The sequence below is a fragment of the Ricinus communis genome, chromosome 8 (genome assembly GCF_019578655.1).
Source record: "Ricinus communis isolate WT05 ecotype wild-type chromosome 8, ASM1957865v1, whole genome shotgun sequence".
Taxonomy (NCBI): Eukaryota; Viridiplantae; Streptophyta; class Magnoliopsida; order Malpighiales; family Euphorbiaceae; genus Ricinus; species Ricinus communis.
In genome coordinates this window covers 18,440,998-18,454,307 of record NC_063263.1, presented here as the reverse complement: position 1 = coordinate 18,454,307, position 13,310 = coordinate 18,440,998, and the positions used below count along the sequence as shown (strand labels likewise).

Below are 13,310 nucleotides of genomic sequence, written 5' to 3'. Positions count from 1 at the left end.
ATCACTATTTCTTTTGATCTTAAAGACCCATTTGTTGCCAATGGCCTTTCTTCCTTGTGGTAGTGGCACAAGCTCCCAAGTCTTGTTCTTATGTAGAGCTTCCATCTCTTCTTGCATTGCTGCCATCCACTGAGATGCATCTGAACTACTCATTGCTTCTTGGAGAGTTGATGGCTCTCCTTCCTCAGTTAGAAGACAGTATGCGACATTGCTGCCTATATCATAATCTTTATGCCAGGTTGGTGTAAATTTTATACGTTTTCCATTTCCAAGTTCTGACTCTTCAACTTCGGCTGACTCTTCAAACTCGACTGGTTCTTCATCTTCGTGCTCTGGTGCTACTTCAGAAGAATCTTCTTCTGTAGACTTTCTTTCCACCTGTATAGTTGTAGTCTCTGAATTTTCTTTTGAAGTGCTATCATCTTCTCCCTTCAATTTATCTTCTAGGAAGATTACATCCCTGCTGATTATAACCTTGTGGGCAGTGGGATCCCACAGGCGATACCCCTTCACACCATCAGCATATCCCAAGAACAAACACTTCCTGGATTTTGGATCCAGCTTTGTAGTTTCTTGGATATTATACATCACATACACAGGACTTCCAAATATATGGAGGTTTGAATAATCAACTAGCTTCCCAGTCCACATCTCCATCGGTGTCTTTTGATCAATTGCTGTAGATGGAGACCGGTTAATCACATAACAGGCGGTGTTAACTACCTCAGCCCTGCAGCTCCCAACAATGCTCTAGTTCTTTCTAACAGAGTTCTGTTCATCCGCTCTGCCACTCCATTTTGTTGAGGAGTGTATGCCGTAGTGAACTGTCTCTTGATGCCTTCTTGCTTGCAAAAGCTATTAAATTCATAACCTGTGTATTCTCCTCCATTATCTGTCCTTAAACACTTGATCTTATTGCCTGAATCAAGTTCAATCCGCGCTTTGTAAGTTTTGAAAATTACAAATACATCTCCCTTGCTCTTGATTGGATACACCCAACATCTCCTTGAGTAATCATCGATGAAGGACACAAAGTACTTAGCTCCTCCTAGTGATGAAACCGATGCTTGCCATACATCAGAGTGAACTAATTCTAGAACATCCTTACTTCTAGAATTGGATGTATTGAATCAGAATCACGCTTGCTTGTTATGCAATGCTCACAAAAGGGTAATGACACCTTTGTGAGACCAGGAAGTAGATTTTTCTCAGCAAGAATCTTCATGCCTTGTTCAGACATATGTCCAAGCTTCTGATGCCACACCATTGCAGATCTCTCGCTTGAACTACTTGAAGCAACAGATGCTTCTGCTTCATGCACAGTCTCTCCCAAAAACATATACAAATTAGCAGCAATTTTTTCTCCTTTCATAATTACAAGCGCTCCTCGGCTAATCTTCATGATTCCTTTCTGAACTTTGATAATGCAATTAAGATCATCCAGCTGTCCCAGAGATAATAAATTCTTCTTCAGACCTTCCACATGTCGCACTTCTTGAATAGTGCGGACTGTACCGTCATGCATCTTCAACCTGATAGTTCCAATGCCTATAATCTTTAAGGCATTATCTTCACAACTATACACAGATCCTCCTAAGATAGGTTCATAATGATGGAACCACTCTCTTTGAGAGGTCATGTGATAAGTTGTTCCTGAGTCAAGAAGCCATACATCAGCAAATCTCTTCCTGCTTTCAGTTGATATTGCTGCTTCACAGCATAATACATTTCCATCATCCGAAGTGCATGCCACATTACCTTGAGGATTGGAATTCTTTAAACTCCAACAATCCTTCTTCAGGTGACCTTTCTTACCACAATTGTAGCATTTATAATTCTTCTTACTCTTTGATTTTGATCTACCATGATTGTGACTCCCACTTGGACCACGTTCTGTTGATCTCCCTCTCATCACCATCAAGGCTTCCACTTGTTGTGAACTTGCCTGCTTGTCTTCCTTGTTTCTTCGGCCGATTTTCTTCTTCAAGAATAGCTACCGCTATATCATCAAAGACTAGAATTTCGGTATGATTATTTGTCAAACTGATGATGAGTTGATCATACGAATCAGGTAGACTTTGGAGTAGAAGTTCTGCACGTTCTTGTGACTCTATTTTATAGCCCAACGATGTGAGTTGAGAAAATAGAGTATTCAAGACATTAAGATGCTCACACCAAGTAGATTCCGACATTCTTAAGGTGTAAAGTTTTCTCTTAAGGAAAATTTTGTTGTGTAATGACTTGGCCTCGTACAGTCTAGTGAGGTGGTCCCAAATCTCCTTTGTCGTTTTCTTTTCTTCTATGCTGGATAAGATCCCATTTGCAAGTGCTAGATGAAGGTTTGCAATAGCATTCCTATCCATCTCGTTCCACTTATTATCATCTGTGAGTGTTGTTGGTCGTTCACTGATAGCCGCAAGACAATTGTCTTTTCTCAATACAGCCTTTATCTTTAATTTCCACAATGAGAAATTACTCCCGTTGAACTTTTCAATCTCAAATTTTGCCGCCATTGCTTCTATCACAAACGGTGCGTTTTAGCTTGTAAAATGAACCGCAGTAATGAACACAACTCACTAGGTAAGTTCCCAGAAAAGACTGGAGGGTCACAAGCGAACCTCTTAAATACCAATCTCCTTAGACAGAACCTTCCCTAGATTGTAAGTATTCTTACTACTCCACACAAGCTCTTTTGCACCAAAGAAAACCTCAAACTCCTGTGAAAGATCAGGCTGAGCTGCAATCACAGAATTTTAAGGAATTTCTTACCAACCAGGTGCTCTGATACCAATTGTAGAAAAATATGAACCTGATAGATCAAAATCACAGCTAATAATTTGAGAAAATAAAGATAAAGAAAGACAAAATACACAATAGAACACACAGATATACGTGGAAAATCCCTAAACAAATTAGGGTAAAAACCACGGGCAATGATAGAAGAATTTTACTATAAGAAAAAATAATAGGAGTTACAAATTCTCTATTTATAAAAGAGAAAACATTAAAATTCTCTCTTTATAATAGAAGAAAAATAATTGCTTAACTCTCTAATATTTTTCTCTTATTTTGGGATACTTTAATAAAAAGGTGAGGCCTCTATTATATAGGCTTGGAAAGTACCTCCACATTGTTAACTTAGCAATGTGGGAGAAAATGCTCCTCAAATATCAACAAAAAGTACTTGAGAGCCTGAAGTCTGAACCAGAAAGTGAAGTTCAAGATAACGTAACACAAGATGCTTGTTGTTGATAACAGATATAATAATGATCCATGAAACGCCTTATCTGAGATATTTTAGTATTGAGTTCAAGCTGAAACTATTCCTAAATCCAATCTGAATTTCTGATCCACATTTTAAAGATCGGAGAGGAGATATTTTTTGTTTCAGTACATCTATGAATTTTCTTTTATCGTATTTAAGTAAAAAAACCCTATCTGGTGCATTCAATTTTTAATTTTTTTTTTTGATATATTCATAAAACAAGTAGAAAAGATTGGAAAAGCTCAAACAGGGCTTTTCCATAATACATTATCCAAATTACAGATTCATCATTTTCAAACAAAAAATGCCATAGCTTTACCTCCGCCGGAGTGAGCTATCAACAGAATGTTTGAGTTATATGTTGCACTGATTTTCCAATCCTTCAGTTTGCATGATCACATTGAGAAGGCGATGCTTTCTATAACCAAGCAAGATGGCTCTGAAACAAGTTACACAACTGCATATATGTACGCTCGCACTGACTGTAAGCAAGAACTTGTCCAAGTTTTACAAGGTTGTTAAAGCATCCAGTCGCCAATCTTTCCAGGTGCCGAACCCTCGAAAACCACGTTCTGTTGACAAACCAGGATTCCTGACTATGAATGTATTTAAACAACTATGATCAAACCCAGAGCCATTGCGAACATCGATCATAACCCTCTTTTACTCTTGTCAGTTGTCACCAAGCTAATAACCTTCCAGAATAGCTTGTTTTTGTTTGCCAACCCTTTATATGGCAATTAAGATCGAGTTCTCTTGTTGGATATAGGCCATATGTTTATATGGCCTAGATAGACTAGCAAATTATTACACACTTATTTACAGAGCCCAGAACATTTATATTGTTTATCAATAATGATGATCGCTTGATATTTCCATGTTCTGCGTGTGATTTGCCAAAAATGATTTGCCCTGGCACAATCTTTTGATTGTGCTCGTGTTGATGAATCACGTGATTTTGACAGGGATACTAATCATCCCCATCATCAGAAAGAACACCAGCACTGCAAAGCCAATACCGAGTGATCCCATGATTCTCTCGGCAGACACCAGCTTCTTGCCGCGAACCCAGAAGCTAAGTAAGAGTAGCAGAAAAGCCAGGGAGTTAGCAGCCATGAGTACGTTCAGTGGGCGTGTACTGGGTGCATAAGCAACGAAAGAAACAGCTGCCTGACCTGTGAGTCCCAGGAACATATCTCTTAGCTTTGAAATGTTTGTATATTCATCAGGAACTACAGGCAACAGTACATTCAGTTGTTCTATATCTATAACAACATGATCCTCCTCAGAGCTTTTCCAGTTGAATGCTTTTGCTTGCATATCTTTAAAAATCAAACCCAGAAGTGGAAGAGAAAGATCAAACGAGTTCATGTTTCTAAGACTTCGAAAGAAACTGTCTTCACCATCATCAAAGGCTTGAAGAATTTGGCAAATTTCGATCTTGCTATCTTCTTGGACGAAAAGGAACCTTTTGATCTCGCCATCATCGACATGGATGCCATAGCAGCTTCTCAAGCACCTGATAAGCTCCACTGCGGAGAGTTTTCCATCACTGTCTTCATCAAACTGTTTGAACACCCTCTCCATCACATCCCTCCTCCATTCAATCTCGACAGGTGAGTTTGAGGTTGGGCTTGAGGTCATGGTTCTTCCTTAATTGACAGAATTATGTTATGGTTTTCTTTTTTTGACAGAGTTTATCAGTTTGACTGAGAGGAGGATTTATCCTTAAATATTATGGAAAATATGATTATTTTCTTAAAAGAAAAAAAAAAAAAAAACTTTAACCATTTGCATTTTCATGCTTTGATTTTACCAAATGGATAAACGAACTGGAAAAAAGATTTATGTTTATATATTAAATATAATTACAATCGTTCATACAATAATAATAATAATACAGGTTCCATTTAATCATATAATAATTTCTCGGAGGAAGCTCAATTGCCTGTATTCTTTAAAAATTGTTATTCCTTTTCCATATTTTATTTTATTCGGTGTCTGAAAGCAATAATTACTGAAAGACAAAAACAACAGAACAAGATTACTCCATTGTTGCTTGAGCATTCCATTCCATTTCCCTTCCAATCAAAATTCACAATGGGCTTTGGTTTGGCCTGTGCCAATGTCTTTTGTTGTGTATTTATGTATAACAAAGTTCCTGGACATTTCGTGTACATATAAAAAATAACAATAAGGAAAAAGAGAACTTTGTTGTTAGCTTTTATTTCCTTTTAACTTACCCTGAAAGAGACATGAAGAAGATTTCCAAGAAGTAATTATTTCAAAAGAATAATGTTAGAAAATGGTAGTCATCAAGTCTCCTGACTAAAGAGAGTGCCTTATTAATTAATTCTTTCCAGGGATTATTCATCCAAGAGAAGAAGAAAGCATTAGTCCACCAACCCAGTGCAAAGTTATCTTCAACTCCCAAAAAGAAAAAAACCCAATCAACAGCATCAGCATCAGCATGCAAAGAAATCCGCAGTCTGTGTTTGCTTTAAGCTGCTACCAGTCTTCAATGTTTCTGTAATGTCCCTCGTTTTTTTTGCCTTTAATGGTTCATTTATAGCATTAATGATTCAGAAAGAAACCAGGTACTTGCAGGGTCAATATCTACTTGCATATGCAATCAGCTTGAAGTGGATTTCTATACATTGTGAAGGGTCGAAGATGTGGGAAGTTCTGATAATTGATCTTACACTTGGATCTTATCCGAAGAGAAGAACGTAACTTCAGAATCCAGGCATTCAGAAAAGCAAAGAAGAGCAGATAAAGGTTGATCATATGTGATCCTTGATTATATTGGAAGTAATATCCGAAGATCGTTTCATTCTCATGAGTGTGTGTTCTAATTTTGCCTTCTTTACAATTAGAGCTGGGAACAAATTAATCTTGTATCTGGCTAGTTCAACACTCTTTTCTTTTTCTTTCTTTTTTCTTGGTACGATGCAATTAATGTATAAAATAATCATATGCTTTACAAAAATACATTTTTTTCAACATTATTTACATTTTTATATTTAACTTTTTCTGTTTACAAAATTAATTTTTTTAGAAATTAAATTTATAAAAATATAATCAAATGAAATATATTAAAAATTAACTAAATATCAATCATATCAAATCTTAAAAATTAATCATCACACAAACAATTAAAAACATCAATTAAAAGTTCAAAAAATTATTCAGTTACAAAAAGAACGTTAAATAAAAAATTAAAGACAATTCTCAATTCATCGAAAAATCAACCAGATATAAATCATATATATTTTAAAGTCAACCAAACATCAATAAAATCATTCAAATTATTAGTTCTACAACACAAAAAGCGCTTAATTTAATTTTTTTCCTCATGTTTCTACTATGTTTTTTTCCAAATCAATTTCTTGTAATATCCTGAATTTTTATTTTAATAAAAAATTAACTTTTCAAGGAAATTTTACTAAACTAATGTCTCTCGTTATCAATTTCACATGTTTGATAAATATTTTTATAATTTATTTGACTAATTATTTATTATATGTATTATTAGGTTTTTCATAATTTAATTTATAAATATTTACTTTATATTTTATTCTCATTTTATTTTAATCCAAATTAATCAATAAACATTTTCCTAGTGTATTTAATTAATAAAAGTATTTTCGGATCCAAGTATGATAAATTAAAGGTTGGTATTTTATTTAGACACTCAAAATATTAATTAATCATTTTTGCCCTCCAAATTAAAATTTTATATAATTTATATATGAATAAGATTGTTGTTGCATTCTTTATATGAATCCAGCATCCATAGTTTTCATATTGAGAACGAATAAGAGTGAAATTCAAGAATTTTCACTTCTTAATTTTGTGTTCTCTTTCTAAACTTTTTCTTTTTAGATTAGGATTGAAAGATTTAAAAAAAAAAAATTAAGCAGACTCAGTCTACCATATTATTTGCGGACTAAATTAATTATATAATTTAATAAAAATATAACAATTAATAAACAAAGCACATATTACCATACAATTAATTTAGCCAATAGATAATCTAGGAATTTCTCGAAATTTAAATAGAGATTTTAAAAATTATGATTTTAAGTTATTTAGATGAGTTGAATAGTAAAAGGCCGTTTAATTTACTACTTTATAATTGGCCTTATGAAGGAATATGCATTTCTAAAATATCATTTTATTATGCCCAATCCCAAAGACAGCTTTTTATTTTTCAAAAAGTGGGACGTACTACTAGTGATGAAAAATTAACCCACATATAGAATAACCTAATTGAGATTTTGAGAAAAAAATAAAGATTAGAGGTGATATTGGTACCAAATTAAGATTAGGGCTTAATCATCCGTCCTAAATAATTTGAAGAATTTTTCTTTACCTTTAGCCCATAAAATAAGAATATGTTAAACCACTAGATAGTTTAATAAAATATTTTCAAATAACAATAATAATAATAATAATAATAATAATAATAATAATAATAATAATGTATGATATTTATTTATCTATAGAGTTTCATTTTAAAAAGAAAAACTTAAGTCATCTATTAACACAATTGAGATTTATTTTGATTAACATCTCAATCCGTATTATTTTAAAATTATATAAACTAGTTGTTTGTTCATGCATTGCACAACCGTTATTATTATTTTTTTATTATAAAATTAAATTGATAGATACAATTTAATAAGATTTCTAATCTTTAATATTGATTTATAAAATTTAAAAAATAATAACAAATTAACTATTTTTAAATATTTTTAAATTTTATTAATACGATAATATAAAGAATATTTTAGAAATTATTCATTAATTAATTTTAATATTATATAAATTAACATATTAATATAATTGATATTACTATTTTTTATAATTAAAAATTATTATATAATTAAAAAAATAATTTATTATTAAATATAATATTAAAAATATAATTTAAGATGTTATTTTTTATTGTAACTATTATCTAATTACGAAACTAATTTATTAATTAATATAATATTAAAATATAATTAATATACTATATTTAGAATAAAATTAGTATTATTATTTGATTAGAAATTATATTAGTTTTAATATTATATAAATTAACATATTAATATAATTGATATCACTAAATCTTAGAATTTAAATTTGTTATATAATTAAAAGATTAAATTATTATTGAATATAATATTAGAAATATAATTTTAAAAGTTATTTTACAAAATTAAAATTATTATTTAATTATAAAATTAATTTCTTAGTTAATATAATATTAAAATATAATTTATTTGCTATTTTTTAAAATAGAATTAGTATCATTATCTGATTGGAAAACTATTTATTAATTAATATAATATTAAAATATAATTAATATACTATCTTTTAAGATTATCAGTGTAGGAATGTAACTTATGAATCAATAAATTAAAAGGAAAAACTTTAAAATTACACATAAACTGGAATTCTATGTGTTAAAAATAAATACACTTGTCAAAATAAAAATCTTATGTGTCAAAAATTAAGCATACATATAAAAAAAATTTAGGTCTCAGAAATTAATATAATATAGATTTAGTTTGATATTATTATCAAATTGTTTGAAAATTTGAAATAAATCAAGAATTATAGTAAAAACACAATTAGAAATTTTAATTAAAATTTTATAAGACAAATGGTCGCGATCCCGCAAGGGTGAGCTAAGCAATGGAGAGTAGCCTTTGGCGAAGACGACAGAAAACAAGACGCCTTGCCTTTTCTTGCAGGATGTCGGGTAACGCCCAACCTATACAAGGGGTTTCAACCAATCCCCATCATCAGTTTGAATAGCTTGGAGTTTTTGGTCTTTCTCTTCTCCACGCGAAACTCTTAAATTAAGATGATTTTCATCATCTTTCGAGATGCAGCAGAATCTCACCCTATTCGGGAAGATTGTCTCCTCTAGAGGGGATAGCGCTCCGGCAAAAATATAGGAAAAAACTGCCTTGGAGGCTGGAATATAAATAGGCCTCAATGAGTTCTTGAAATTCTTTCCTGAGCTTGAGAATGCAAACTCCCTACTAATGGCTTGCGAAAGTCCTCTGGAAACATTTTTAGAACAACTATTTGAATTCTGTCTCTAAGCTTCCCCTTTAGTGCCTGCCGAGACTTATTTCCTCTCGACTATAGTTGAATGGAAGTTTCATTTCCTAAGTCTCAAATAATGTCTTTTTTTTTAATATATATATATATATTAATTTCTAATACCTAAAATATTTTTGACATGTGTATTTATTTTGGCACATGAGACTTAAACTTATATGAAATTTTTATTTTTCTATTAATTCATTGATTAATAAGTTACATTCCTAATTAAATATTAACTCTAATCTTAAAAAATAACATATTAATAATAAATTAGTTTTCTAACTAGATAATAATTAGTTTTCTAATTAGATAATAATTATTCTAGAAACAGTATGTTAATTATATTTTAATATTATATTAACTAATAAATTAATTTTTAATTAGATAATGATTCTAATTATAAAAATTAAAATTTCTAAATATTATATTCACTAATAAAATAATTTTTTAATTGTATAATAATTTTAATTTTTATTGAATAGTAATATTAACTATATTAATAGTATTAATTTATATAATATTAAAAATTAATTAATTAATATTTTAATAATAATTTTTATATTATTATATTAATAAAATTTTAAAATTTTTAAAAAAATTAAAAATATTTGAAAATAGTTAGTTCGCTATTATATTTTAAAATATTATAAATTATAATATTAAATATGAAAAAATTTATTAAATTATATCTACAGATTTAATTTTATAATTGAAATAATAATTACAACCGTACAACGACGGATAAATGACTAGTATAATCCAATTTTAAATGTTAATCACTATAATTTTATAATTTTTTTAAATAAGAAACACTCACAGGTTAGAGTAGTTATCAAATTTCAACGATTAAATTAAGTCGGTATAGAAACAGCAATGACTAAAATACATATAAAAGTAAATTTCATGAGTGTTTAAATAATTAACCTCTATTTCTTGTTTTATAGTTATGATTTTGGTTATTGAATAAAATTACCAATTTAACCCGAATTGGAAAACCCAAAACCCAGACTTCAACAGCCTACTAACCCAACGCCTCTCTAGCAGCAGCGCCCAATTCGTCCTCCTTCCATTCAGCAACTCGAGGTGATTATTCTACCTGTTCTTCGATTTCTTATAATCTCTTCTCTGAATTCAGTGAGTGTTTATTGGGTTTGTTAGAATCCGGTGTTTTGTTTTTGTATATGCATGCTCTTTTAAGTAAAAGTTCTGTTAGTTTATGTGTTTATAGAATTTGGGGTTTTTCCATCCTGTACTAGTATATGATCTATGGCTTCATTTCTTTGTGACTTTTCTAGTTTTTGTTCACTTGGGTTCTACTTTAATGTAAAAAAAGTTTCGTTTTCTTTTTTTTCTAATTTTTTGTTCATTGATAGATGATATTTTGAGACCCAATTGCTTGTTTAATTGAACTGTTAATACTAGTCATATATAAAGTTGAGTGCTTTTCCAGGAACTCCTAAGGGTCCTTGAATGGGACAGGGAAACAATGCTGAGTAGAGGGGAAGGAGTAAGGAATGAGATGCGATCCTAATGCTTGCTTGGGCAAAGAAGTGTAGACATTTTTAGGCATCATTGATTTTAAAAAGTAGTCGCTGTGTTACTGATGCATAACTGGAAAAGAAATATATTTAATGCTGTTTTCTTTGTCTTTTCTGTTTTTAATATTTCCATGCTTATGTAACAGATTTTTCATCAGTTAAATATAACATATTGCGTTTTATCCCATTGAAGTTCAATGCTTGCTCATTTTTATGATATATTAGATGGCTCTAAGAGGAGTGTGGCAACTTCAAAAGCTGGTTGTGAGCTACTGTGACTGGGGAGGTAGTAGCAGGGGAATAAGGTATGATTTCAACCTTCATCTTTTAATGTAAGTTAAACATTGAGATGTTGTAACAGGCAAATTTAGTCATGGAAGAAACGAGAAGATAAAAGCATATTTGAACACAGTGGTAGTCCTTCATATTTATCGTATTTTATGCAACGTAATTTCCATGATATTTTGAGATTAAACTGTTTATTGCTTTTTGTGGTAAATTTGTGCTCAATTTTAATTTTTGATGACTTCCAACTTCAAAATTATATAGAATAACTCCACATCAGTTTCATATTTCATATCTCATTCTCTTCCCTTTCTACTTGAGAGAATTGCTTATTAACAACTTGAAACTTTTTATGTGTTAATTGAATGATTTTCTATTAAACATTTTGCAAGTTCTGCAATGAATTGGCTTGCTCAAAACTGTTGTATCATATTTTTAGCTTTACTTGTATGTAACAGAAAAATGATCAAATATTAGCAATAATCAAACATCTTGATGGATTGTGTTTGAAGCTTTATTTTCTTTGGTTTGATTTGCATTTCCTTTTCAATCATATTTACTCTAGCTCCGTGTCATTGAGCTAATTTTAACAATGAAATGAATGATGAATGCATGGTTTGGGTATTGCTTATATCACATTTGTTCTAGTTTCCATCACATTTAGTCTAGTTCCTTAAGATGGGTATTGCTTATAAGGTATTTGTATCTGGGTCAAAGAGTATCCAGAGAGACCTAGAGCAAGAGAGAGTAAACCATTTCTGTAGATACCTAAATTAAAAGAGAGACGGAGAACCTGTTGTATAGATAGCTGTATAAGCTCATTAATGACATCGTCCATCTTCCACAAAAAAGGCTCAGCAGGTTGGAAGTTGTATGTTTTCTTTTTCTTTTTCCTTCTATATTTTACAGAAATTAAAATTTGGAAATATACTGAGGAATGAAATATTGAATTGGGCATCTTAATTGAGAATGAAGATGATGAAGTTAATTAAATAGGCACTACTGTGTTTGACCGAGCTGGATTTTGATTGGATAATTTATTTAGTTCATATAGAATCTATAATTAGTTTGAAATTTTGAAAATCAAGTAAGTAAAGATAAAATTAAATTATACTGAAAAAAAACTCTTTTGGGTACACATGGCTTTGCCTATTTCTTAGTCGATTTTTCTTTTTCTTTTTCATTTAATAGTTGCTTCTCCAATTGGTTCATGAATTTCTATAACATATGAATCCAAGTTCATGGATAACTCATGCATTGCTGTAAATCTTGCTGGTTAATTAATGTTTCAGGGCATTCATGGAGTCACATCTGCCTGTATTTAAAGAGGGAAATCCTCAGCTAGAGGTGATTACTGAGCTCAACCGAGGGCAGCATCCATTATTGAAGGGCTTTTACAGTAAGATGGCTACCTCTCTTCCTAATTATATGCACACACATAACCAGACGTCTGCACATTTGGAAAAATGCCTCACTAATCTCTTCCTTTGCTGTCTAAACAGAGAATAAAAATGAGCGTGTGGTTTGTGTAAAGAATTTGACTCCAGATGAAGTACTTCTGCAAGCAACCAGGCTAAGAAATTCATTGGGAAGAAAGGTAGTAAAACTAAAGACAAGACATGTGACCCAGCACCCAAGTGTGCAGGGTACATGGACCACGGCTGTGAGATTTTGAGGCACAAAAGCACTCCATAATAAGCTGTTATTTCATGCTCCTAGTTTCATGAAGTTATAATGATGACATGATCTACTTTTGCTTTTTGGGGGCGTTGGATTCCCTGTTGTTCCGCTCGGAAAGATGGAAGACGTTTTTGATATTATTAAATTTCAGTTCTCTTGTTTATGAGTCTAGTCCAAATGGTATTTGAGGAAGTGTCCTTTTAACATGAGAACAGATAGCAATCTCACCCAGGCCACTAGACCAGTGCTATGTAGGTTTCGTGCAACTCTGAACTTTAGAAGATTGATAACTTCATGAAATGAGGACGCTTGTAGCCCTTTATTGCTCTCAGAATTCCCGCATATTTAACCTTTTCATTTCAGTCGATGGCGTAAATCCCTAGCAGCCACAGGTGAACCAACTTCCCAATTTTTGTGGAAATTTCAACTATCCGCTC

At 31.3% G+C, this 13,310-nt stretch overlaps 2 protein-coding genes across 3 annotated transcripts; one reads left to right on the top strand and one right to left on the bottom strand.

The window, feature by feature from the left end:
• Window positions 1-3,929: 3,929 nt before the first annotated feature.
• Window positions 3,930-4,953, bottom strand: LOC112536583. Its single transcript, XM_048378486.1, has one exon. It carries the CDS (start codon window positions 4,907-4,909, stop codon window positions 4,214-4,216), a length of 696 nt encoding a protein of 231 aa, XP_048234443.1. The 5' UTR covers window positions 4,910-4,953; the 3' UTR covers window positions 3,930-4,213.
• A 5,349-nt stretch (window positions 4,954-10,302) lies between these two features.
• Window positions 10,303-13,036, top strand: LOC8269772 (54S ribosomal protein L51, mitochondrial). 2 transcript variants are annotated; one of them, XM_015726228.3, is made up of 5 exons: window positions 10,331-10,453; window positions 10,821-10,877; window positions 11,134-11,213; window positions 12,486-12,592; window positions 12,696-13,036. In XM_015726228.3, exons 2-5 carry the CDS (start codon window positions 10,857-10,859, stop codon window positions 12,866-12,868), a joined length of 381 nt encoding a protein of 126 aa, XP_015581714.1. In that variant the 5' UTR covers window positions 10,331-10,453; window positions 10,821-10,856; the 3' UTR covers window positions 12,869-13,036. The 2 variants fall into 2 exon arrangements, with proteins under 2 accessions (XP_002530576.1, XP_015581714.1); XM_002530530.3 differs by lacking the exon at window positions 10,821-10,877 and having other exon boundaries at window positions 10,303-10,453.
• Window positions 13,037-13,310: the final 274 nt, after the last annotated feature.

Coding starts and splice junctions, on each gene's coding strand:
- LOC112536583 (XM_048378486.1), bottom strand. CDS start 4,909: ATGACCTCAAGCCCAACCTCAAACTCACCTGTCGAGATTGAATGGAGG.
- LOC8269772 (XM_015726228.3), top strand. CDS start 10,857: ATGCTGAGTAGAGGGGAAGGA. Junction 11,214..12,485: donor GGTAGTAGCAGGGGAATAAG/GTATGATTTCAA, acceptor TTAATGTTTCAG/GGCATTCATGGAGTCACATC. Junction 12,593..12,695: donor ATTATTGAAGGGCTTTTACA/GTAAGATGGCTA, acceptor CTGTCTAAACAG/AGAATAAAAATGAGCGTGTG.